Raw genomic sequence first — 26,470 nt, 5'->3', positions numbered from 1 at the left:
TGGGTTATGAATTATGGAGGGGAAATCAGGCAAATCACAATGCACTGAATCGTGATTATGTAGGACGAGCTGTGGTGAATCGTTTAACTGAGTGTTTGCACTGAGACGGCAATCAGGGGACAAGAATGTGATCAGTTTGTTCAAAATTTGATGAATACATATTATGCTTCGGTATGTGAGGCTAAGGACTTTTACTCTTTAAGAGACTTTTCTTGTTTTAAGCATACACCTAGTTAATCGTTTTCATTTGTTCTTGTTTAAAGTGTAAATCTAATTGTGTTATGTTGTAATAGTAAATGTATTTCGTTTTAAAGAGGTTTAGATTATTAAAACATTTCTGATAAAGATTGAAATTATTTTGCAGTGTTGTGTTACTGTGCTGTGGTGGTTCACAATCTCTCGCTCTGTCTCTCTCCTTGTGCTTATGTGTCAGAGATGACCTTTTCCGAGTGGAGCTAGACAACGTGGTGGGAGAAGAGATGTTTTACAGCAAGGTGAGAACAGAAAACACACATACACACATATTTTATGCTAGAAATGAACAGTCCCTCATTACCGAAGCTCCCTCTGTTACAGAAAAGGACATGGGAATCCAACAAAAATGACATCAGAATTTGCAGAATGAAAGGAAAGCATGAGGTGAGTGGATGTTGTCACAAACAGACACACATATTTGGTTTGTATGTGAGAAATATATATATAATTTTACGGTAGACTAGCCATAAAAACAATATTTTAATTAATTAATTTATCTATTTAGAGAATAGTTTTTTTCAGGGTTTGTTTTTTTGTCAGATTAAGCAGACTTTTTGGCAGTAATAGCCAGCTATCACATTTATTTTTAAAAGATCATTTTAAAATTTTAAAATTTAAATTTTAAATTTTTACATTTCTAAATATGCGTAGTGAGCTGTTTTCATAAGGGCTGGTCCTTGCAATCGAGGCAAAACCTGACCCTTTTGTATTTTTGGGTAAGAATAAGAAGCACTTCATCCGGTACTTAGTGTCTTTCATTCCAACACAAGAAAACATTTTTGGAATCTGCATCTGAAATAGCATTTAGATGTATTTACAATTTATGTATCTCAGAGGGGACATGGATGCATTTAAACTGCAGTTACAGATGCATAAATAGGCCTAATGTTTTGTTTTTTAACATAAAACGTTGAATACTGATATTTGAAATAATTTAAAACATGAATAGTCTAAATGTGAAATTAAAACCGACAGCAAGTGTAACTGTTAATGAGTGAGTCTTTGAGATTCAACAGATTCATTCAAACGACTGATTCATTCAGGAACAAAGCATTTGACTGTGTTATTGAGTGAATCACTGAATCATTTATTCAACCGATTCATTCAAAAGGCTGATTCATTCAATAAGTAAACACTGTCCATTGCTCAGAGACGCAAAACAGTGCTGTGTGATCTTTGTTTGGAACTATTTTCGTTGGCAAAATTTAGCAAAAACAAGCAATATTATGTCTAAAATGTAAGTCACTTATTGCTTTACTGAACTTGTATAAAATGATTATTAAATGTGTTCATGCTGATATCTGCAGAAAAACAGTACTCTTTGTGTGATATAGATTAAGTTAACTATATTAAATTATATAAATATAAAAAGCATACAGAAGAATTTTTGCCATCTACAATTTAGAATGCCTGGAATTTTGAGTTTTAATAGACTAATAAATCAACGTGCGGGCAATCTGTGTGATCTGTGATCACACATCATTACATCAACACTTACCATATTATCGCAGACGATGCTGTAAAAACACCACAGACTCGACATGAGTGGAAAGTGAATCATCCGCGGTTGTGTGCGCACTTGTTTGCACATGAGCAAAGGTGTTTTTAGGAATCTAACTTGCAAATGACAGACCACTGATTCGTCAAACCTGCTTTCCCGCAGTCCATGTTCTTCTGACTTCTGACTATTTTGTAGTAAGTAACAAATATGCTTCGGGGAATGTAGTGGAGTAAAAGTAAAAGTTGGCTGAAATATAAAAACTCAAGTAAAGTACAGATACTCCCAAAAAATACTCAAGTACTTTAGCAAAGTATTATTACTTCGTTACATTACACTACTGCATACGAACACAGTCATATCAACAACACTGTTTAACGTTTCCATTTATTCATGTTGAACACTTTTATATGTGCATGTCACATTATTTGTGCCCCTGCTCACACTTTAAGGTGTCATCACAAGAGCTGCCTGTGGCAAATTTTCAGGAAATCTGTTTTTTCTGTGCTGTGCGCCTTTGCAAAATAGAAAGGGGTGTCAAAACCTGCCAGCAGTCCCCACAGCTGCCCACGCATGACCACTGCAGATATCTTCCTTTCACACACCCTTTCTGCTTCATCTTCTGGAATATTTTCTGGGTATTTTGTCTGACTTCAATGAGAGTGTAAGGGAGTTTTTATTGAAAGGTGTCTGTGTGGGAAGAGTGAAGGATGACTTAATCCCCTCCAGGCAAGAAACGAGTGAAAAAGAGAGAAAACGACTGATTTAACACTGAAAGTGACACCTGACATTGAATCTGGCTGAAAGAGTGTAAGACAAAAGCATAGCAGAGAGTAAGTGAGATGAGAAATACAAAGAAACGGAGAGAAAGCGAGCTGCTGTCCCACCTGTCTGCCCTAGGGATGGACGAAAAGACAGAGAGAAAGACCCATATAAATGGGAGCAGTAAAAGGGTCAGTGAAAGAGTGAGGGTGGACAGGAAAGATGTTAAAGGTACAGTTCACCCCAAAAAGAATATTGTCATCATTTAGTATTCCAAATCTGCATGATTTACTTTTCTCTGTGGAACAACTGTGACTGGATCATTGAATTGACTTTCTTTTTCTTTTTTTGGTTGTTCACAAATATGGTGAATATCAGATTCATGTGTGAACTGATCACCAAACTCCCATCTATGTAGAATTATGACAAATGTTGATCTAGAATGACATAAGATGCATGAATTCTGATATGACTTCAAACTGAGGTTGCATTGCAAAACATCAGACATAGAGTATATCAGATTACAGAATCAAAAGCAAAAAGATCATTTTCAGTGTGCTTTGTGCTGTTCGCACTTATTAAAAGTCTCTGAACATAGCTTTAGTGAACCATTCTGAATCTGGATTTTCATTTTAAGTTGTTTCTGTATATTCTAATGTAAATGAGCCACTCTGAATCTGAATTCTGAATGTAAATATATATTTACTGTGCATTCTGAATTTATAAAGAAGTGAACTACCTGTAATCTGAACCTGAATATGAATAGTGAATTTAAAAAGCACTCTAAATCCGAGTAGTAAATCTGAAAGAATTGCTCTAAGTCTAGATTCTGAATGTAAGTGAACCACTCAAGCACTCACTTCTTACATTACTTGTTTGTTAGTATTCTGTTGATGTTTTTTGTCTTGCTCTTTTGTAGTGTTAACTTAGGTTTGCACTCTGATTGGTCCATTTGAAGTGGTACAACACTCACTTAGCAAACAAATCAGTCTGATTTGTGTATGAATCTTTCAGACAAATTTGTAAAATGGATCAGCTTGTACATTGAAAAGAAGCATCACAAAACAACAATTTGTTCATTGATTTGGTTCTGAAGTGATTCAGTGATCTGATCACAGCAGTTCTTCAAATAATAGCTCACTGGGGGACAGGCTGACAGTGAAATAATGTAATTTAAACTTAAATTTTGCCGTGTTTTCCAAACCAAGCTAGCATATTGCTTTAGACTTGGAATATAGTGTCTAAGTCATACAGAGCACTTTTTAGTGTAATTGTTTTCTGCTTGAAGATTCTTCAAAATTTCTCTTTTCATGTTCCACTAAAACATTAACAGTATAATGACAAGGATGATATTTGGAAGGAGTAAATCATGACATTTTAATTTTGGGGTGAGCTTTTCCTTTAAAATGGCTATAGAATAAAGGAGAGATTAAGGGCAAGAGAAAGAGGGACTGTTGGGAGGGAAAGGAGAGAGAGAATTGACCTCTTAGAGTTAATAAGTCTGCAAACATGAGAGGTCATGCAGAGATGAACAAGAGACGAGACAAGCTCTTAAACCGAGCCCAAGATCTCACACTGAGTGGACACTGATACACACTCACACACACGTCTGCACGAACACGTGCTCTACACCCATACACATCGTCCTCTAGTCCTCTTGTGTGAGTCCTTGCGTTTCTCAATGTGATACATTTGCCACTAGGGTAATTGGTTTTGGTAATTAAATGTTTCTGCACGGCTGATCTAAGAGGCTACACGGCTGTAATTGGGAGGGAAATTCAATCTCCACATCTCTGCCCCTTTCATCTGGATCTGCAGGAGGCCATTTTGAATCTCCAATGAATGCAGATGCGGTCTCTTCTCTCAGTGCAAGTGTCAAAAGCAACTTAGGTTCATATACACACACACACACACAGGGACTGTGGGGCTTGTTTAATGCAAAGCAACTGGAGTGCAGCCAGTGTGTACAGAAAATAAATTCTGTGCCAATTCTAGACACATTATGATTGACAGCACTTAAGACAGATTGTTTCACCGATAATGTGCCGATGCAGCTCACTGCACTTCCAATTACACACACCTGCATGGATGTACATAATATTTGAGAACCAATCTGAATTGAGAATCTACAAAGAACCAAAGTGAAACACTTTAAATGTATACAATATATTCTGCGTATGTGTATGTAAAATAATCACTCTGAATCTGGATTCTAAATCCAAAATTGAATATAATTTTAAAAAGAATATAGAACATACACTCTGTGTATGTGTAAAAAAGCATTCAGAATCAGAATTCTGAATCTTAAATAACCATTTACAATATACAGTAGATTCTGAATTCTGATTTTGGATTTTCAGTTGAAATTTAATTAGTGTATTTTTAATGTAAATTAGCAGATCCAAATATAGAAAATATAGAAAAAACACATTCTGTCTATGTGTAAAGAAAATCACTTGAAACCTTTTACAATATATATTCTGAATCCTTTAGGGATGTATTCTGAACCTGAAATTTCAAACTGTATGCAAAGTGTATGATGTGCACATACTCTGATTAGATTTTTTTTAGACTTAGCCTATAATAACATCCAGTTGGAGGATATCAAAACATTTGATATTTTGAGCCAATTTTAGAACACATTGTTTTCATTTGTCATGCATATCCTAGCAGTGTTTCTATGTGAATTTGTTGTGTTGTGGTCTTCAGTCAACAAGTGTATGATGCCTAGTTTTTCGGCTGTAACTATTTAAAAAGTTGGCAAGTGTATGATGCCTTCTTTGCCTAGAGTTTAAAAACTGCTTAGATTTTAACTCATGTAGTGTGTTCCATCCTCAAGTCGAATTTGAATTCTCAGACAGTTGAATTTGTTGCATTCGTATATTAATGATCAATATAAATGAACCCCTGTGAATCTGAATTCTGAATCTAAAGGATCCAAGCTGCATATGAAATCTGAATCTACACTATAAATAAACATGAATAGAAATGAATTCTGAAAATGAAAACTGTTAATCTAAAATAACAGCTGGATTCCGAATCCTAGTGAGATTCACTAGCTAATCACATTTTACTTTGCTTTGTCTGTTAGTATTCTGTTTGTTGCTGTTTGGTCTTATGTTTTTGTCATGTTAATTTGGGTTTGCACCCTGACAGATCTATTTTGCACATTTAACACACTTTTAGGGCACTTTTTGTTCCCTAGTCCTGAGTACTCTCAGTCTCTCACTCACACTTTTGAAGCCTTAAGCTCCATGATTGCTTTAGTTAGCCTGCTCTCAATGTTGATGTTAGCCCATGGTGTGTTCACCAGCCATCAGCGTCAAAGTGTGTGAGGGGGCGTAGATTAGCCCTAGAGTAAAAACACAAACACACACTATCCCTCTCTCACACATACACACAACTTCAATCGTTTTCTCCCCACTTTTGTCCTTCTCTTTCTTCCTTTCCTAGTCTATCCCTTTGCTTGCTAAAGTACACATCCTACACAAACACAACACCATACTCTGTTCTCTGGCAGATTTGCACTAATTTAGCCCCTGCTGTTAATGTGGTCCCTGTCTGACCGAGGCTGCTGTCACTGCAATTACAAAGAGAATTCTACAGATGACAATTTTGCCACGGGAAATATAGAGACAGAGAGGGAAAAAAAGGTCCCTGCCAACTTTCTTGTGCTCTTTCCTTGTCAAAGCTCTGCAGTATTCTCGCTCCTCTCATGGTTGGAGAAACAGACTCAGTTGAGCATGTAATGGAAACTTCTGAGAGTTAGATTGGCTTATTGTAAATATGACCCTTTTATTATGAGGAACAGTGTCTGAAGTGGTTAAGTGGACACGCGGGAGATGAGTTACTCTCACAGGTGATAAAGATGTGCAGAATTATGCAGTATCCAGTCAATTGACCATGCTGTGTAACACCTAATGCGTTGTTCATGTTAAAAGCATTTCGGAGTGACAAACCAACCTGAAGTCCTTCATTTTAAGTAATCATCGGTGACACTAAATTGAGCAGTGCTCTGTTATTCAAATGAGCAATGATGGCAAAAATAGAAACCAAGCAATCATTATTATGTTCTGTTCATTGCTTGTTGCATTTGACAGTGTTTTTGTTAACTAAAACAATAAAAATAGTTTTCAAATATTGCCTTTGTAACTGAAATAAAGTTTAAAGGTCCCCTGAAATGCTTAGAAACACGCAGCGTTACTCTGTGTTGACGTCATTTAACTGAAACAGGAAGACAGGGCGGGACATATCAAGCAGCCCCGCCCCTTTTTAAAATAGCCAATAGCGTTCGTTTATATCACAGCTTGGGCTAGAGCCGTTGAGCTCCGTAAAGCCGCATTTGACAGGGTATGCCAGCCACAATCTCATCCATATTGCTATAAAATATAGCATTCTGTGTAGAATTCAAATACGTCCGATACATTTTGTGGTCTGCGCCGACTTCAGCGTCTATTTTATAGTGTAGGGGGCGGGTGCTTCGGATTCTAGAGAGCATTTGATTGGACAGAAAGTTTGTGAGAAGCTGAAGTACGATGTGATGTCAAAAAAAATCATTGAGCCGTTTTGGCGGAAGTGATGAACTGCAAGCTTTGAATGTTTATATCTTCTAAATGCGAATTTTGTCACTGTTTTGAAGCACACTGCCTTATAGATAACCTTAAGACTAACATATTGATACTAACACCCAAAAAACTTTCGTTTTGATTTCATGGGGACTTTAACTTGAATTGCTAAACTAAAACTGAAGTCAAATGAATACAAATTACAAGCACATAACAAAGTTACTAAAACTTAAACTACAGCTAAATGAAAACTGAACTTAAAAGCTTATTTGAAATATTCATAAATATTGTAATAAAATATAAATAATACTAAAATAACACTGGCAGTTGAAAATGTTTGTTTCAAGCTTTTATCTCGAGTTGATATGTAGTTTTGGACCCGTTATGAGGCACTGTGGGTCTGTGGATGGTTTATGGTGTTATTGTGGGACTGCATTTGGAAGGAAAGCGTTTTGATATAAAGATATCAGTGATCCAGGAATGTAGGGAGTACTGTGTGTGGATGTCATGTCTATAGAGATTCGCAAGAGAGAAAGAGAGAGGCCAGAGAGGAATTCACTTGTTCAGCTCAGCATCTGTTAGAGAAAACATCTGCCAGAAGGCAACGCCCTTTGACTAAGGTTCTCTCATATGCAAGCTTGGGTGGTAAACTTATCTGGGACCCGGTATAAATAATTTAGTACTTGACACCAACAGTGCGAATTTGCAGTGATAGTCAAGGCCCTGCAAGCTGAATAAATATGGCACACAGGTACAGGGTAGAAAGACAAGGAAAAGAGAAGACATTTTTTCATGTGTAGTGAATCAGCTCATGGGGAAATATGAATAATTAATCATAACTAGTTATAATTAATTATAAATATTTAGATCCGCTGTAGATATTTACTTGACCTCTCAGGGTCAACTGTCTGTCAATTCTAAGAACGTTAATTTCCTGGTTAAGGGAAATAACTTTCTTACTGTACAACTCTACACAAAGCCTGTAGCATAAATCTGCTTGATTAGGGACTCCAGTTATGAGCAAACATTGAACAATGTCAAGTGTGTCGTTTGCTCACATCTTCATCTTCTCAGAATTCAACCAAAAAACCGACTCTGGGCGGGTCACTGATGTGAGGCCTTTAAGATCTGAGAAGATTCACGCCTCTCAAGATGGGTTTGTCCAATGAGAAAGGCTGAAATCCCAAGTGGGAGTTTGGAGATACTGGGGAGTTTTTATGACCCTTTGTGTGGAAGCATGGTAATTTGCATGTGGAACTTGAATCGAAATTACTAAAGATCCTCAGGACACTAATATATTGCCTATGTACCCACATATAATATACACGCTCATTTAGATCATCAGAAGGTGAGTTCATGGATGCTAAACATGGTAGGATTACATATAGGTAAGATGACAGGAATGAGTGGTTCAATCATAAGCCTGCATAAAACAGTAGGTGGCTGACTAAATACTTTTTTTCCCCACTGTATATTGTGTGTTTGGTTGGTCCAGACGCTACACATGGAATTATACAAATAAAACTTGATTTGAATTGGAGACAAAGACCTTCACTTCCTTCACTGTGACAAGTTTACAGAATCACTAAAAAACTCTCAAACCTCATACAATTTTTCCAGCTTAGCAGAAAAGACCAAATACATGTTACTTGGGGAGACAGTTATGCATTTTGTTGCAGCAAAACTCATTTTTGAGCTGCACACACTTTATTATTTTGTTGTAATTCATATTATTATACATGCTTATTTTATTACAAATACTGACATTACAAATATGGATGCTTTGCCAGATATTATGTTATATTAAAATTTTATTTTGGTCCAATTCTCACTATTAACTACAAATTTTGCTTAAACTCCTAATTTGTTGCTTATTAATAGTTAGTAAGGTAGTTGTTATGGGGTACGATTAAGGGATCTAAAATATGGTCATGCAGAATAAGGCATTACTATGTGCTTTAGAAGTATTAATAAACAGCCAATATGCTACTAATATGCATGCTAATAAGCAACTAGTTTATAGTGAGAGTAAAGTGTTACCATTTTATTTTATATTCCTTATTGTACAGTTATTTTATTACCGTTGCTAGTGTCTATCTTTTTTCCAGCAACTGCTTTTGTGTTTATGTGCATGTTGATGCTTTGGCAACAGTCATGCCAATAAATTACTAAAAATTGAAAAAGCAGAGACAAGAACAGTCTGGAAGAGAAATGCTGCGGGAGTGGAATGGGTGGGTTAAAGGAGGACACAGAGGAAGGATAAAGGGATAATTGGACTGGTAGCAGGAGAGGAAAAATAAAGGGATGAAGAAAGAAGGCCATTGTGAAACACCAAGTAGAGGGCAGTTGATGGTACAGAGGACATCCAACACTAGAGAGAACCCCTAATGGACTAATGAATAGTGTGTAAATGAATCAGGCCTCTTTTGAAAATATGAAATGAGGGGATGAAAATGGAAAGAGCAGGTGATGGCGATTGAAGGGCTGGAGGAGGATGAGAAGGCCGTTGTTGTTTATCCGGGGGATGTGCTTTATCGCTTAGCAGATCAGGAGCTGTGCCAAGTGTTTGGACTCTTGAAGGAATTGCCGAATCAGTTTTATGAGTAGAGTTATGGGGTTTATGTGCACCGGGCTCCTACTGAGGCTCAAACACGTAAATACACACACACACAGGATACATCTGCATCACAACACCCCCACCACCTACACACAATCCCGTTACGATAAGAAAAGCATCTACGCACATAAACAGGCCAGGGACTCTCATGCATTGTTGGCTAACATATATATGTGATTTAATGTGCCGTTATCAGCTGTTACGCTGTTAGTTCGTGATCTATCGCCAGTCACAATTTTAAGAGATTCTATATTCTTTATCTTTCACCTCTTGCTCATTCTTACTCTGTACTGGCACGGCAGTGACTGTACATTGGTATTCGCAATAAGATAATTAAAATAAATAATAAATATAAATGGCAAATAAAAAACAAACCATTTAATTACATTTTATATATATTTTTTTAAACAACTAATAAGAGTAAAATGTAAACTTAGAAACTTTTAATTAATATAATTTAATTAAATAAATAAAAAAAAATGTAGTAAAAAAGAAAATAAGTCATTAGTAAGTAATTAGTAATGATTTCTCTCACAAACTTTTTCTCTCTCTCCTCACCTCTCCACTGAAAAACAAGAACTCTGTGAGGACCTGAGCATCTGGAATAACACTCACTCCCACTTCTCCCCCTCCGGCTCCTTCCACACGTCCTCACTCTCTCTCTCTCTCTCTCTCTCTCTCTCTCTCTGACAGATTGCTGTGATCATGTAGCCCCATTGCCCACAGGTTGCTGCCCATCAAATGGTGCCACATTGGCGGGCACACGTGGGGTGCGCCAGTGGGGGGGCGGCACATGGGGGGGCATGACATAAGCCGTCTCTATTTCACATCTCTTAAAGCCATTCACAGGTGCAGGGCTCAAACATGTGCGTTCAATTGAACCGAGGTTTAGCCGAATGACTCGCTGTGGCATGCCTCTGGTTTGCCAAGTGAATTGTTTGTACAGATGCAAGCAATCCTTGGAATAAAATTGAAAGTGCTGAGAAATGTGATGTCATTCTAAGAGGGAATTCGTTCATGAGAGTTTGATTAAGGAGACAAATGACTTTCTTCTTTTTCTCATGTTGTTGTTTTTTAGGACGAGTGCCGTAACTACATGAAGGTTCTGCTCAGCCGGCAGGGCGGATTGTTTATCTGCGGAACCAACGCCTTCAATCCGTTATGTGCCAATTATACAGTGAGTACTGAATGCTTGAAACACGCTTGCATTTCACATGCACAAAAACACCACACCCTCTAGTCTTTTATTTCCCCAATGTTTTGGCAATGTTTTTGGGGTCTGTATTTCTCATTAAATTTTTTCATACTTTATTTATTCTCTTCAGCCCATTACATTTCTCACACATATTTTATTTCATTCTCCCTTGCTGCTTTTTTTCCCCGCTTCAAAACGTCACAGTACATTTCAGAGCAGTGCTTGCAGCGTCGTTCTAAATGACTCTGGCTTCATTGGGTCACCACGCATTTCTGACCCGGATGGGAATCTTTTCAAAACCCCCAAGCAGAAAGAATCTCCCCTGCCGTTTGTTTATACTCTGTTTTTCCACCTGCCTGGCCGTCAATATGCCCGAAGCACCAAGCTGTTTTCTGATGACCTCAAGAGCAGAGAGCTGTCATTAATCAGTCTAGATGCAGTTTTCCGTGCGTGGTTGTTTATTCAAAAAGAATGGTAATGCCACTCAACGGGCACGTTGTTTGATTCCAAGACAGTGAGTGTGTTTGTGTGTGTGTTGCCTTCCATCCATCTGGCCAGTGACTCTGTCGCCCCCAGCGTACGTGAGTCACATAAATGCAGGGTCTTAGTTGTTAGACCACCTGCGGCATCAACTTGAATACCACATCCACAAATGCTGCACCTGAGCTCTGCCGCGCCTGCCTCGCATATCAGATCCGCTCCTTCTGAACCAATCACGTTAATGATATGCCTGCTGAATAAAGAAGAAAAACACATAATTACTAATCATCCGCTCTGCAGGATTGAGAAGTGTGAAAGTGTGAGTGAGGATCCACTCTTCAGGTTGAGAAATGCACATATGAAGAAACACACAAATATAATATAATATAATATAATATAAAAATCGATCAAAAGTGACCGTAAATTCATTTTAAAATGTTACAAAAGATTTCTATTTCAAATAAATGCTTTGTATAAAAAAATTAAACAATCCTGAAAAAAGTATTTTTTTTGATATCACAGTTTCCATAAAAATATTAATTAGAAGAACATTGATAATAATAAGAACAATTTTTAACATTGATAATAATAAGAAATTTGAAGTTTCATGTGTCACTGAAGACTAGAGTAATTTCAGCTGACAATTCAAATATATTCAAATAGAAAACAGCTATTTTAAATTGTAATAATATTTCACAATGTTACTGTTTTTACTTTATTTTTAATAAGATAAATGCAACCTCCTTGAAGGTTTTCGTAAGAAATTAGTTTACCGAGTAATTTCATTGTTCCCCAAACGGCTTATACGAGCAAAATTACAGACATTAAAATAAAGCAGTAGAATAAAAATGTCCATAAGTGACATCTGTGCTTCCCCACTCTTGTCAAGCACCTGCCGCTATTTGCATCAAGGGAATTAGAAAGATAAAAGTTTGTGTATGAAAAAGTCTTGAGGACACGAACAAACTCAACCTGTCAGCTCTGAAACATTATTACAGATTTGAGCAAATGAAAAGAATTATCACACACCTGTAATGCAACATTACACCTGTCAAGAGTTTAAGAGGCTCTCTAGAGACAGAATAGTTTGGTAGAGACAGAAACTATTTATAGTTAGTTTTAATGGCCTGAGAATAATTTTAAGCTTGAACTGTAATTGTGCTATAAATCGCCTGTGGATGTTTTTGAAATTAACATTTGTGTATATGTTTTAGCTCCCCTTCTGTTATTCCTACGCTGCTTGTATTTTTCTCTTTCTGCTTTTGTATTAGCAAACTGTACATTTGAGAGAAACACATTTATTTTGCTAGTCAATTCTTCATCTATTTCTGTATTTTTGCTAATTGCATTTTTCTCCAGTTATTGAATGTGTTTTCTCTTTGATTTGTGTATATGTTTTAGCTCCCCTTCTGTTATTCCTACGCTGCTTGTATTTTTCTCTTTCTGCTTTTGTATTAGCAAACTGTACATTTGAGAGAAACACATTTATTTTGCTAGTCAATTCTTCATCTATTTCTGTATTTTTGCTAATTGCATTTTTCTCCTGTTATTGAATGTGTTTTCTCTTTGTGTGTGTGTGTGTGTGTGTGTGCAGGGCGACACTCTTGAGATGGTGGGGGAAACTGTCAGTGGGATGGCTAGATGCCCATATGACCCGAAACATGCCAACGTGGCCCTGTTTGCTGGTGAGACTCCACCATCGCCTTTTGTTTTTCTTTTCCATTGAACATTACTGCAAACTGTCCCTGCATATTACAGGACTAAATATAGATACACAGCAGCGCGGAAAAGCTGATGTCCCTGTTGTTATTCTTTAACTTAATTACATGCCAGTCTGTGAACAATATTTATGTTTATCTCTCACTCTAATCATGCACATATGCTGTTCAGCATGTTCCCTGCACAGCATTACGGCTTTACTGCTTCCTGCCTGGACGAACCTAATGGAAATTAAATATATTTTTTAATATATGAAGATACATTACACTGACAAAAGTATATTGAGATCATATTTTTAGTTCGTAAGGCAGTGCCGATCCATCAGAGGGGGCAAAGAAGCTAAACAGCTAAAAATAACTATTGTTTTAACCAATTTACCAACTAATGTGCATAACTCAGATGTATTAAAGTAAAAACATATACTCCTCTACACACAGGGGTGTAGATGTTAGATGGAAAATGGGTCTTCATTCTGATAATAATAATAATATGAATAATAGGAGCCTCTTAAAGAAGTTGTTACAGGCCTGTGAGAGCCAGAAATCTTGCTTGTTTGTAGGTGACCAAATACTTATTTTACCGAGGAATTTACCAATTAATTCTTTAAAAATCCTACAATGTGATTTTCTGGATTTTTTTTTTCTAATTTTGTCTCTCGTAGTTGAGGTATGCCTATGATGAAAATTACAGGCCTCTCATCTTTTTAAGTGGGAGAACTTGCACAATTGGTGGCTGACTAAATACTTTTTTGCCCCACTGTATATATATATATATAGTTCAGTTATATATCATATATTATCTCTACACAGTATTATGGAGAAAGATTTTATATATAGAGTTTGTTTGTGTGCTGTTTTTTCAGAGGGGAATCTTTACACTGCCACAGTGACTGATTTTCTGGCCATTGATGCTGTGATCTACAGGAGTCTGGGGGACAATCCTGCTCTGCGAACGGTGAAACACGACTCCAAATGGTTTCGAGGTAACAAAGACGTCAAACGTTAGTTGACAGGAAGGGGAAGCTGTGCAGAGTCAGCACGTGGATGCAATATTAATTCTGTTTGTGTATGTAAAATGCATGTGAGAGAGAGTTAAGTGTATTAATGTGTGTCATGTCCATTGTTAAAAAGCATTTGTTTGCACTCATATGACTTTAGTGTTCCAAAACCTAGTGAGCTGCCTTGTATTAGTATTAGATATACTGTCTAAATAGGCAACTACCTACTAAGACAGCATCTTAACCAATGTGGAATGTGTATTAATTATGTATGTATATATTTATATAATTAATACCAATACAAATAGATTGTAAATTATTGATGAAAACAGTGACATTTTAAATGGTTATTATAAACAAAATAAATACACATTTTTCTCGCCTCATCCTCCATCTTGGATTTTTTTCCACCAAAGTTGTCACGATGCATTCTGGGGTAGGTTTTGGAATAGAGCATTAGTGTCAGGGTCGACAAGGCTTTCTGAGGATTCACATCTGAGTCAGCAGCCAACCTGATGTAAAACTGCACCTCCCTTCCCATCTTCCTTTGCTCCTGTGGTCTGTGCTTTGATGTGATCTCTCACTGATGCAGCAGAAAGCACATCTGTGTCCTGACTCAAACTTTTGTGCTTTCTCCCTCCTGCTGTCCTGGGTCACTTCCTGTCCCCAAACGCCCTCACTTTTTCTTTCTTTTGGTTTGAATGTCCATTGACTAGATAATGGCCTTATTGGAAAGCAGCCTGTAGTTCAACTCTGTATTTCAGTCAGATTGGCCTTTCTGAAAATCGTGTGATTTGAGGAAGTAGTAATGTGTCCTAAACAGGAAGTACTAATGGTCCTGCTCTGTCTGTTTCAGAGCCGTACTTTGTGAGTGCTGTGGAATGGGGGCCGCATGTCTACTTCTTTTTCAGAGAGATGGCCATGGAGTTCAACTACCTGGAGAAGGTGAGATAATGGTAGTCTCTTGATTCTCAGATTTTCATCATGAGGAAAAGACCCCAATATTTTCACATGTCTCCCCTTTGGAGTTTCAGAAGAGCATTCAAAGCATTCAGAAGGCAGCTTTATTCCTATTATGGGAACAGGGATTGTTTATAGGCATATATGGCTCTATGAAGAAACTCTTACATCCATGGAACTTTTTTACTGCACAAAAGATTCTAAGAAAAAAATGAAAGATTCTCTGGGGAACCCAAAATGGTGGTTCTATGGCATTGAAACCCCCTTCTGGAACCTTTATTTTTAAGAGTGTATGAACTCAAAATTTTGAATTTCGTAGCTCCATACTCTTACGGTATGTTAAATATTGTAATTTCTGTCTATTTTGATGTCTCATGAGGAATTTTAGTTTAGTTCCTCTTGCTTTAAACAGTAGCATGATGCTAATAACATCAAGATCCTAGGTTTGATTTCCTGGGAAATTATAAAATGTATACTTTGGTACGTAAGTTACTTTGAATGAAAACATCTGCCAAATGGATGAATATAAATATAGAATTCCTGAGCTACAAACAAGACAATAGGAGTAAAATCTTCCTGTGGGAGATCAGCGGTGGATAGATCAGGAAAAAGTGGTGGGAGTAATCTGAAATTGTGTTACCGTATGTCCAGTCTGGCAATATTATTCAAATGTCAATACTAACTACTGTATTTCCAGTCAGACAGCATTATGACCTTTTCCCTGTTTTTGCGTTGAATGCTTTATTCAATAATCCTGCCCTATAAAGCTGTTTTGAGTGTAATTTAGGCACACATACAAGTTTTTTTTCTGTTGTTGTTTTTCAGGGTAACTGAAATACCATCCGTCATATCATTTACTGAAAACTGAGAAAAACACATCGACAGAATAACAAGGGTTCCTTTTATGTGAGAATTAGCAATGCAAGACTTCTGCAAGAACAGATTTGTGCTTGCGCAAGCATTTTATACCGCCGGACCTCGAGGAGAACAAAAAACCCACTATGCTTTGGAATCAGCTCCTCTGAAATCGCTAGGCGAACCCGTTTTAGGGAATGCTGACATTTTCATGAATGAATTTATATTATCTTACCCATTTTACACAGACTAGCTACTCTCTAAAATCTGCATAAAATCCACAAGGATTAAAAGGTTTAGGGCTTTTTGGAAAGGATTCAGTACTGTTTGATGTGTGTATTATCGAAATGCTTAAAATTCATAATTAATATCTGTTAAATTCATTTTCTCTAACCTTAGGTGGTTGTCTCTCGTGTGGCACGCGTGTGCAAAGCCGATCAAGGCGGTTCACAGCGTGTGCTGGAAAAGCAGTGGACGTCCTTCCTGAAAGCTCGGCTGAACTGCTCAATCCCAGGAGACTCGCACTTTTACTTCAACCTCCTGCATTCCACCAGTCCCATCATCCGCATGCACGGCAGGGATATCATCCTCACCGTCTTCTCCACACCCTCCAACAGGTGAGTCACAGTCTTCTGAAGCAAGCGCTGACGTATCCAGTTCTCGGCAGCAGTCGAGAAATGAGTAAAGAACCACCCACGATGCATGTTGCACACAAAAATGGCAGGCACTGGCTGAAAGCACTAGCTTCTCTCTGATTAGCTGGTGTCCAGTTACCAGGAGTCAGGGTGCACTGGTTTTTATCACTCTTCTACTGAGAAAAAGTTGTGTTTGCAAGCTTCCGGGCTTCTACAATGAGCTCTTCTGTAGAAGAACTAGCCACAGGATTTGCCAAGGTTTGCGAGGAATCAATCTTTGAAAGATTTTGTTGGAAACATTTAATAAAACAAAACAAGATATACTTCAAGATACCTACACTATGGTTCAGAAGTTTGGATTTTTTTTTTTAAAGAAATAAATACTTTTATTCATCACGGATGCATTAAATTGATCAAAAGTAACATTTGCATTGCTACAAAAGCTATGAGAGGAAATACAGAGAAGAGAAAATTGAGAGAAAATGGTTCCTGTATGCACGTTCCTAACCGTGTGTGTGATTGAGGTCTGAGAGTGAATACTTAAAGGGACAGTTCACCCAAAAATTAATATTCTGTCATTTACACACACTCATGCTGATATTAAAATTCTGACCTGATCAGAATTAAAATTCTGAATTTCTTTAAATTATAGCCAATAACTGGTAAATGTTCTAATAAAGGTTGTGTGTGGATGTGTACAATACCATTCAAAAAATATTAATTTCTTTAAAAAAAAATTAATTAATACTTAATAATTAAGACTTTCATTCAGCAAGAATGCATTAAAGTGATAAAATTGATAGCAAAGATATTTATAATGTTACAAAAGATTTCTATTTCTAGTAAATGTTGTTTATTTTAACTTTCTATTAATTAAAGAATCCTAAAAAAATGTATCTTGGGTTCCACAAAAATATTAAGTAGCACAACTCTATTTACCATTGATAATAATATGACATTATTACATATAATGCATATTATTATGTTTAAAATCAGTGTATTTTAGTAATTTTTGAAGGATCATGTGACACTGAAGACTGGAAAATGGCTGCTGAAAATTCAGAATTCAAAGCAAAGGAACTAATTAACAAGTAAATTGTATATATTATAAAAAAAGTAAATTGTAATATTTCACAGTACAGTTTTACTGTATTTTTATTATATAAATGCCGCCTTCATCATTTAAATTTTTATTATATCCATTAGTGTTGTTAAATATTAACATTTACTAATATTAAATGACTGCAAAGGTAATCTAAATGTAAAGTGATTACAACAATTCTTTTTTGGAGTGAATAATGAAATTTCAGATTCTTCCTGAAAATTCATTTAATATCTGGGTGAGCTATGTCTACAGTGTGTGCAAGAGCGTGCATGATGGGTAATATTTTTATGAGATGTGTGTGTGTGTGTGTGTGTGTGTGTGTGTGACAAATTGAGTGCAATAGAGCACCCTCTGAATGATGGAGGAAGGGCAGGACTCCCAGTATGCAAATGTGTATTTGTGTCAGAGCAGGGGCCAAACCTCACCAAATGCCAACTCTAATAACATCTCAGTCTGCAAATGGCCGCTCTGGGGGGTGGGGGGGATGAGTATATGAATGTGGAGGGGGGAGATATTCGCTCAAGGACGAATGAATGAGGTGGTCAATAATAGCCGACATCTTCCCCCACCTCTCCTTCACAAGAGTTTAAAAAAAAACTGAATCTTATCTGTTAGGGTTCGTCTCCTTCACTCTTATCCTGAGGGCACGGATCCACGGCGGACTCAGTTAGAGATGGAGCACCGAGGTGCAGTGGCAGGGAGCATCCAGCTGTACAAGCATTCCCATCTGCAGCTGCAGTTCTCTATAAACAGCACAGGGGGCTTCGCCAGCCTGCCGGGAGGATGTATGGTCTGTTAAAGAGCTCTCAGACAAATTGCCGGGATTGGTTAGTGCGTGGCAGATGCAGCAGCAGGGGAGGACTATGGGAATGAGAGGAGGGCATGTTGGGATGTGGTTGAGATGGGTCTAAGTATTATGGGAAGGAGAGTAATAAAGTGCAGACTGTCTTAAAAAGCAGTGACTCATGCGGAATAGAAAGTGGTTAACAGGACTATTCTGTGGATTTTGAAAATTTGGCCAGTTTCTCATAAATTCTGATTATTTATACATGAGCAGATTTAAATTCTAAATCTTATTTTAAATATTCATGCTCAGTTTTTCAGAAGGTAAGCTAGGTGTCATGGTTATTATTGCTTATACTTGGGGTTAGGCATTTTTTGTAATGCTTTATAGGATGTGTAGTTGTTCCTTTATAGAAGACATTATATGTAGTGTAGTCTTATACTTTTCTTTCTGTTCTGATTTTCATATGTTCTACCATTTAAAAGTCTGGAGTCTGTAAGATTTTTTAATGTTTTGATGAAAGAAGTTGCTTATGTTCACCAAGGCTGCATTTAATTGTTCAAAACTACAGTAAAAACAGTCATATTGTGAAATATTACTACAATTTCAAATAACCGTTTTCTATTTTAATATATTTTAAAATGTAATTTATTTCTGCGACGGCAAAGATGTTATTCCAGTCTTTAGTGTCACATGATCCTTCAGAAATCATTCTGACATACTGAAAACAGTTGTGATGCTTAATATTCCTGTGGAACTGATACTTTTTTTTAGGATTTGGGTTCAAAATTTGTTTAAAATGTCTTTTTTCAATTCTAAAGTGTATTTACTGTCAGTTTTGATCAATTTAATACATCCTTGCTGAATAAAAGGATTAATTTCTTGAAAAAAATAACTGACACCAAACTTTTGAAGGGTGGTGTCCTTTTTTTGCTTCAAATCAAAGTTTGTAATGCTGTGATTCATTTCAAAGGTAGTTGGTTTAGTTCATGACTTGAAACTGTTTGAGGAATGTTTTTACATCCATTTGGAGAAAATGAATGGGAGCAATACTTCCAGAAACCAAGAATGGAAAAATGAGTCATTATTGCACTCCATTGTACTCTGCTGTAGTTTTTTTTCTTTCTTTTTTTTGGGGGGGGGGGGCACGTAGACTGTAGTAGATGAAAGGAAATCACTGGGAAGAAAAGGGAGGAACTTGCATTGCCCAGATGAGCCCCACAGCTCATTGAGTCAAAGCATGTGCTAGGGTGTTGAGGATGATTTCCAGGGCTTGCTTTTCTAGGTGTTGTTGCTGCAATTGTGTCTTTCTTACCCGAAACTTTAGAACACTAGGGCATATGCATTTTTCATTTTTAATCATCTGCCGAGCAAAAAGAAGTCAGATTGCTGCAAAATTTGAGGTATCAAGCTTGAACCCAGAAACCAATAAACTGATATATATACTGTATTGTTGTTGCTGCAATTGTGTCTTTCTTACCCGAAACTTTAGAACATTAGGGCATATGCATTTTTCATTTTTAATCATCTGCCGAGCAAAAAGAAGTCAGATTGCTGCAAAATTTGAGGTATCAAGCTTGAACCCAGAAACCAATAAACTGATATATATACTGTATATATACACACACACACACATACACGTACACACACACACACACATATATAAAATAGGTTCTTCAGATCAGTATTGGTCAAGAACATTTGAATCGCTTAAGAACTACATATCTCAACTCAAGAAACATATACAGTGAAAAATAGTTCTCTCTTCAAAAGACAGTTTTCACTCTGACAAAGACAGAGCAAGCAGGAGAGAGGTGTTTGCTTCTCATTTGAGCTCCTGATGCTTCGAGGTTTGGGGCCGAGGCTCCAAGCAGGGCAGAAGAGATAGGGTGAGAATGTTGTAAATGAGAGGCTGCAGGTGAGCTCAACCTCTCAGTGGATCATGGTGGATGCAGGAGGAGGATGCAGAGTTTAGATTGAAGGGAAAATAAAAGATGGCCTGAATCTGCTGGAGAGGCACACGCTCAGGTTTGAAGCAGCTGAGGGACGTGTAAAGAGAGAGTGGAGACAGCAAAGGCTCATAAAGGTGGAGAGCAAGTACAGGAATGAGCAGCAAAGAAGTGTTTTGACAGAGCTTCAAGATGAGATGCACAGAAAGAGACACAGAGGAACTTTTTTGTTTAGCTGTAGCAGACCACACAGTAATTCAATCAGATTGTCTTCACTGATCTTTGAATTTGACATATATATAGTACAGATTTGTTTCAAGTGATGGTTCACTCAAAAATAATAATTCTGTCATCATTTGCTCAACCTCATGTCATTCCAAATGTTTCATATTATGTAAAACAGGATTTTCCCTCCTCCTTCCCCAGCCAACGCTGCTAAAAAATCTTCTTCTTAGTGAGTATTTTTGTTATATTTTCCAGTTCCAATATCTAAAGATCAAGATAAAGATACATTTACTTGAGAAGCAACATATAAAATGTGAAGACTTGTTTTCAGAGAATTTATCTTTATTATGAGTATATGTTCTTACTGCACTGGCAGATTTTTTCACTTGCCTAAAACAAGTAAAAAATGAGTTACAATTCTGCTGATGCAGTAAGACTAAATAAAACTAAATTCAAGATACAGTCAGTCTTAATATTTTATGAAATGTTGCTTCTCAAGTAAATTTAGTAATTTTTGGAAAATGAAAATTCTCTGAATGACACATTCTTCTGAAATGTGTCATTTAGAAATCTTCATGATTTGGACTTCCAGTTCCAATATCTAAAGATCAAGATAAAGATACATTTACTTGAGAAGCAACATATAAAATGTGAAGACTTGTTTTCAGAGAATTTATCTTTATTATGAGTATATGTTCTTACTGCACTGGCAGATTTTTTCACTTGCCTAAAACAAGTAAAAAATGAGTTACAATTCTGCTGATGCAGTAAGACTAAATAAAACTAAATTCAAGATACAGTCAGTCTTAATATTTTATGAAATGTTGCTTCTCAAGTAAATTTAGTAATTTTTGGAAAATGAAAATTCTCTGAATGACACATTCTTCTGAAATGTGTCATTTAGAAATCTTCATGATATTGAGGTCACAATCAGGAGCTAGTCAGTATTCTGGTAAACCAGTTATAACAGTTATTTTATTTAATTATTTACATTAATGTTTGGGAGTAGAAAATTGTCATGTAAAGCTGAATTACAACTGTAAGATAGTTGACCATCACTGTAAGTGGACTAATAATAAAATGCAACAAAAACAAATACAATATAGCACATTTAACAGATTAAGTAAGACACGATAGTAGTTTAGCAGAAACTTTGTTTTAGAAAATCATTTTTGTTTGTGTATGAAATAATTTTGGGTAACACTTTAGAACTATTGAGAATAAACTAGTCGCTTATTAGCATATATAGGCTGTTTATTAGTACTTATAAAGTTAATATTAATAATTAATTCTGCTTTTTACATCCTTTAATCCTAGCTAATACCTAAACATAATAACTACTACAACCACTACCTTCCTTACTATCAATAAGCCACTAATTAGCAGTCTGTTTAGGGAAAGCTGTGAATGTGTTCCCTAATGTAAAGTGTTACCTAAATTGGCCTATGAAAGAAATGTTATAAGAAACATACATAAGATGTATAAGTTACGAAATTCTGTTTTGAAAAGGGTTCGTGTTCTGCCACTGCTGCAAGTTGTTCACCTGTCAGGCCTTTTGTAGGGTCTGCAGTGTGTCAGACTGATGACATTGATGATCAGGCTGATATGAGCCTAATGAGGTCTTGTCAGAAAAATGCCTGACTTATGTTTAAGTCCTGTCACGGTGTCTGCTGAATCTGAACAGTTTCAGCACTGTCAATCAGAAGGTCATTCTCAGCTGCTATCTGGCCTACGGCTGCACATACAAACCCACTACAGGGTAAAACCGGTAGACATGTGACAGATGTGTCCCACAATACTATTGGAGACAGCTGTTTATCCTTGCTTCTGCCCCTGAGCTTTACAGACTCTCACATTAATTCCCTCCCAAACCCAGCAAGCCACACTCAAGCACGCCTACATAGTCCACAAAGCCCAGATCACTATATGTGACTTTGTGTGGCTGTCACTCTTTCCGGACCTTAACCTGCCATCCAGTCTCTCGGAGTCATTTATTGGATCCTATAGAATCCTGGAACATAAAGATACTGTGTGCAGTCTGCATCTGAGTTTCAGCACTGAGAAGATTGTGAGAGATATAGAGCTCAAGAGAGTGATGCAGAGGGAGTGAACGACTCACCTGTGTCAAGGATTCAACAGAATACAGCTGTGGCTTGTACTTACAAAGTATGTCAGTGCCAGGAAATCTGAGGAGGAAATAGAGAGAGAGAGAGTGGGCGTAAACGAGAACTGAACTGACTCACTCTGCATGACTCTCTGTTCTCTCTTAAGAAAGTCTTTAAGTGCTGAAAGCTGTCGCTTCTCTGGAGACAAATCACTTCAGGACAGTTCAGAGATTGAAGCTCTGTTTCGCAGTAGGAGGAAAGAGAGGTGCTCTCACTAACCAGGTTTCCATCCACATATTTTTATGCAAATTTTGAGATATTGCATCAAAAAATGCTGTGTGGAGAAACCGAGAGATGTCTGAGATTCACAAAATATGCATAAAAAACAAATAGTTCTGCTCATACATTTACATACCTCTTGCAGATTATTCAAAATGTTAATAATTTTAACAAAATAAGAGATTGTATGCTATTTTTTTAGTGCTGGCCTGAATTAGCTGTGTCACATAACAGATGTTTACATATAATCCACACTTTTAAAACAAAAGGTTCTTTGTTGGCATAAGTGGTGCAATGAAGAACCTTAAACATCCATGGAAACATTCATTTTCTGCATATTTGAACCCTTTCCAACAGTGACTGTATGATTGTGACATCGATCTTTCACAATGAGGACAATTGTTACAAAAGGTGAAAAAATTACTGATGCTCAAGAAGGGAAACCTTTTGAACAGGATTTTGATTAAAGATCATATTTTTTCATTTAGTACTGGCCTTCAGAAACCACATAAGATATTTAGGTTTCCCAGAAAACCAAACAAGTGCAATTTACACTGTTAATCCAATGGATAAACTTTACACCCCCAGGCTCTTAATGCATCATGTTGCCTTCTTGAGCATCAGTGAATTTTTTTAATTCCCTGCGTGACACATCACATACAACTCTATTTTATATAGACAATTTTATTTAATTTAGTTAACGGTTATTGTGCCATTTTAGTGTCATGTGTGTTACCCTGATGGTGTTTGTGTGTGTGACCTTGCACACCATCTATAAATGAGTCTTGGACATGGTTTATGGACAGGCACCTTATGAAGAATTCTGACTCATCATGTGGCTTTCTATTGTGCCACTTGTATTATTATTGGAGAAACCCAAGTATGTTTCTCACAGTTGCATTTGTGTACCGCTGCATTCTTGAATAGATCCTCTGTGGGAGGAAAAGGTCAGTGAGTGAAAGAGCTTGCAGTCACCCAAGGTTTCCGGTGACAGCTCTGGACAATATTCTCTGCTCTGTTTGCCTTGAAACGTCTGTCCAACTACCCACTGTACAGATCTATTCAAGGCTGTCAACTGATGTCTCTTCGACATGTTTGTGATAAATGAAATCCTTTTTGTGTTGCAAGCCTCCTCCAGCTCAAAGCAGTATCATGGAAAAAGAACAGGTCTGAGGATATCACGTAATAAGCACATTTGTGCTGTTTTTTTTTGCAGTATTCCTGGCTCTGCAGTGTGTGCTTTCGACATGGAGCAGCTGGCCGGAGTGTTTGATGGAAGATTTAAAGAGCAGAAATCGCCCGAGTCGATATGGACACCTGTTCCAGATGAGGTTGTGCCCAAACCGAGGTACTGAATTAAATGACATTTACAACTGTAGAGAGTGTTTTATGTCCTCAAATGCCAACCTTCAGTGAAAAAGTTTATAATAATGTGCTTTGTTTGTGAATTTCTCAGGCCGGGTGGTTGTGCCGTACGAGGCTCCAAGTTCAATTCCTCCAATTCTTTCCCTGATGACATGTTAACTTTTGTCAAGACCCATCCGCTGATGGATGAAGCCGTCCCATCACTTGGTCAGAGACCATGGATTGTTAGAACCATGGTCAGGTGAGGACAACTTTCTCTCAGATGTCTTAGACCAGATTCTCTACTGTTACAGGGGTCATGAACTGCATTTTCTTATTATTTTGTACTATTCTCTGCGGTCCCCTTATAATGTTATCAAGATTTTTTTTTATCAAACATCTTTTAGTTTCAATCTTTCAGAAAATTCAGCATCAAATTGTGCTTTGTTTGTAAATGAATGCGCAGTAAAATGAAGTGAACAAAGGACCAAGCTTTCAGATACCAGCTCAACAAAATGGTGGTAGACACAAATGCCGGTCCTTATGGCAACCAGACAGTCCTCTTTCTGGGTTCCAGCCGAGGGACCATCCTTAAATTCCTCGTCACCCCCAACAGGGATAACACAGTGACCAGCAACAACGTGTTCCTCGAGGAACTGGAAGGCTACAACCCAGACAGGTAGAGGTTAATGCTGAAACACGCGCTTTGGTGATTGTTTTATGCAGAGAATCACAAGTCATGGCATGTAAACAGATGGAGCATTAGCTGGTCATTATCTCTTGTGGAAAGCGGCAGGAGTTTGCAAGCAACACTCATTTTCCATGGATAAAGTGTTAATTGCGTCTTCATCCAGACAGACTAAATGCTGTTTAGTCTGTTTCTCCTTGCATACTGTACACACTCTCTATCTCAAAAAATTATGAAACGTTTTACACACTAAACCAAAAACATGGTAAATCAGGTTAATTTCCAAACACCAAATTAGCTAAACAAAACAAACACCCTTGATAAAACATGAATCAACATAAATCATGAATTTGCGTGTAATTTATCAGAACAGGAGTGTGTATGTGAGAGCGTGACGGCTTTGACAGTGCTAGCTGTGTCTAGCGCAGCAGGAAGCCAGCTAATCAGGGGAGTGTAGATGGAGTAATCAGATCAGGCTCCGATCATGCTGGCCTTGCATAACCTCTGCCATCTCTCATCACGTGGTGGTGAAGTGGTAAATTGTTTGACACGCGCAGGGTCAGGCAGTCCGCGACCGACAGAAATGGTTCAAAAATGCCTGTGTCATCATCCATATCGATCAAGACACTGTAGCGAAGACAACAATGACATAATTAGAATGGAGGCTAGAGTGTTAATTGATGTCAATCTCTTTTTATGCACTCTTTCCTTTTTATCTTGCCATTTTTTTAAGCATCTGTGTCTTTTTTGTTCCTAATAGTTTTTTTTTCTCGCTTGTTTTCTGTGATCTATCTATAGCAGTGGTTCATTTTCATCTCTTACGTCTTCTGTTTTGCTCTCCTACTCATATGTGTCAAGAGAGGCTGCTTTTTTCTTCTTAAATCTGTTTAAACTTGCCAGTTGCACCTCTTTATCTCACCCTCTGTCTGTTCTCTTTTCTCTCTCTCTCTTTCGTCACTTGTTTTGGCTGCCTAAAAATGGAGCTGTACGACTGCAGTGATTCATTCATTAATTTTGTTCATCTCTAAAACAACTACATTTTCAACTAGGGCTGTTAATTAAATGTTTATTTAGTGAGATTAATTAAAAAAGTGAATTAACAAAAAATAAAATAAACTATAATAATCTATATTATAGATTATAAAACTAAAGCTATAATTGTAATCTATTCTTTTGAACTAAATATATACAGCCCTCTGTCTGTTCTCTTTTCTCTCTCTCTCTTTCGTCACTTGTTTTGGCTGCCTAAAAATGGAGCTGTACGACTGCAGTGATTCATTCATTAATTTTGTTCATCTCTAAAACAACTACATTTTCAACTAGGGCTGTTAATTAAATGTTTATTTAGTGAGATTAATTAAAAAGGTGAATTAACAAAAAATAAAATAAACTATAATAATCTATATTATAGATTATAAAACTAAAACTATAATTGTAATCTATTCTTTTGAAC

At 37.0% G+C, this 26,470-nt stretch overlaps 1 protein-coding gene across 3 annotated transcripts in view; it reads left to right on the top strand.

The window, feature by feature from the left end:
* Positions 1–26,470, top strand: part of LOC107585853 (semaphorin-6B-like) — a 134,558-nt gene that overhangs the window by 84,716 nt on the left and 23,372 nt on the right. For all 3 annotated transcript variants that reach the window (XM_016273015.1, XM_016273013.1, XM_016273014.1), the window contains 10 exons: positions 434–494; positions 577–639; positions 10,776–10,874; positions 12,967–13,057; positions 13,954–14,073; positions 14,945–15,033; positions 16,303–16,520; positions 24,202–24,333; positions 24,442–24,591; positions 24,829–25,008. In XM_016273015.1, the coding sequence (XP_016128501.1) occupies positions 434–494; positions 577–639; positions 10,776–10,874; positions 12,967–13,057; positions 13,954–14,073; positions 14,945–15,033; positions 16,303–16,520; positions 24,202–24,333; positions 24,442–24,591; positions 24,829–25,008 (1,203 nt within the window). The remainder of the gene's footprint in view (positions 1–433; positions 495–576; positions 640–10,775; positions 10,875–12,966; positions 13,058–13,953; positions 14,074–14,944; positions 15,034–16,302; positions 16,521–24,201; positions 24,334–24,441; positions 24,592–24,828; positions 25,009–26,470) is intronic.

This window comes from Sinocyclocheilus grahami, unplaced genomic scaffold (genome assembly GCF_001515645.1).
Source record: "Sinocyclocheilus grahami isolate Dianchi unplaced genomic scaffold, SAMN03320097.WGS_v1.1 scaffold75.1, whole genome shotgun sequence".
Taxonomy (NCBI): domain Eukaryota; kingdom Metazoa; phylum Chordata; class Actinopteri; order Cypriniformes; family Cyprinidae; genus Sinocyclocheilus; species Sinocyclocheilus grahami.
The sequence above is the reverse complement of the archived record's forward strand: the minus strand, read 5'-3'. Positions and strand labels throughout refer to the sequence as shown.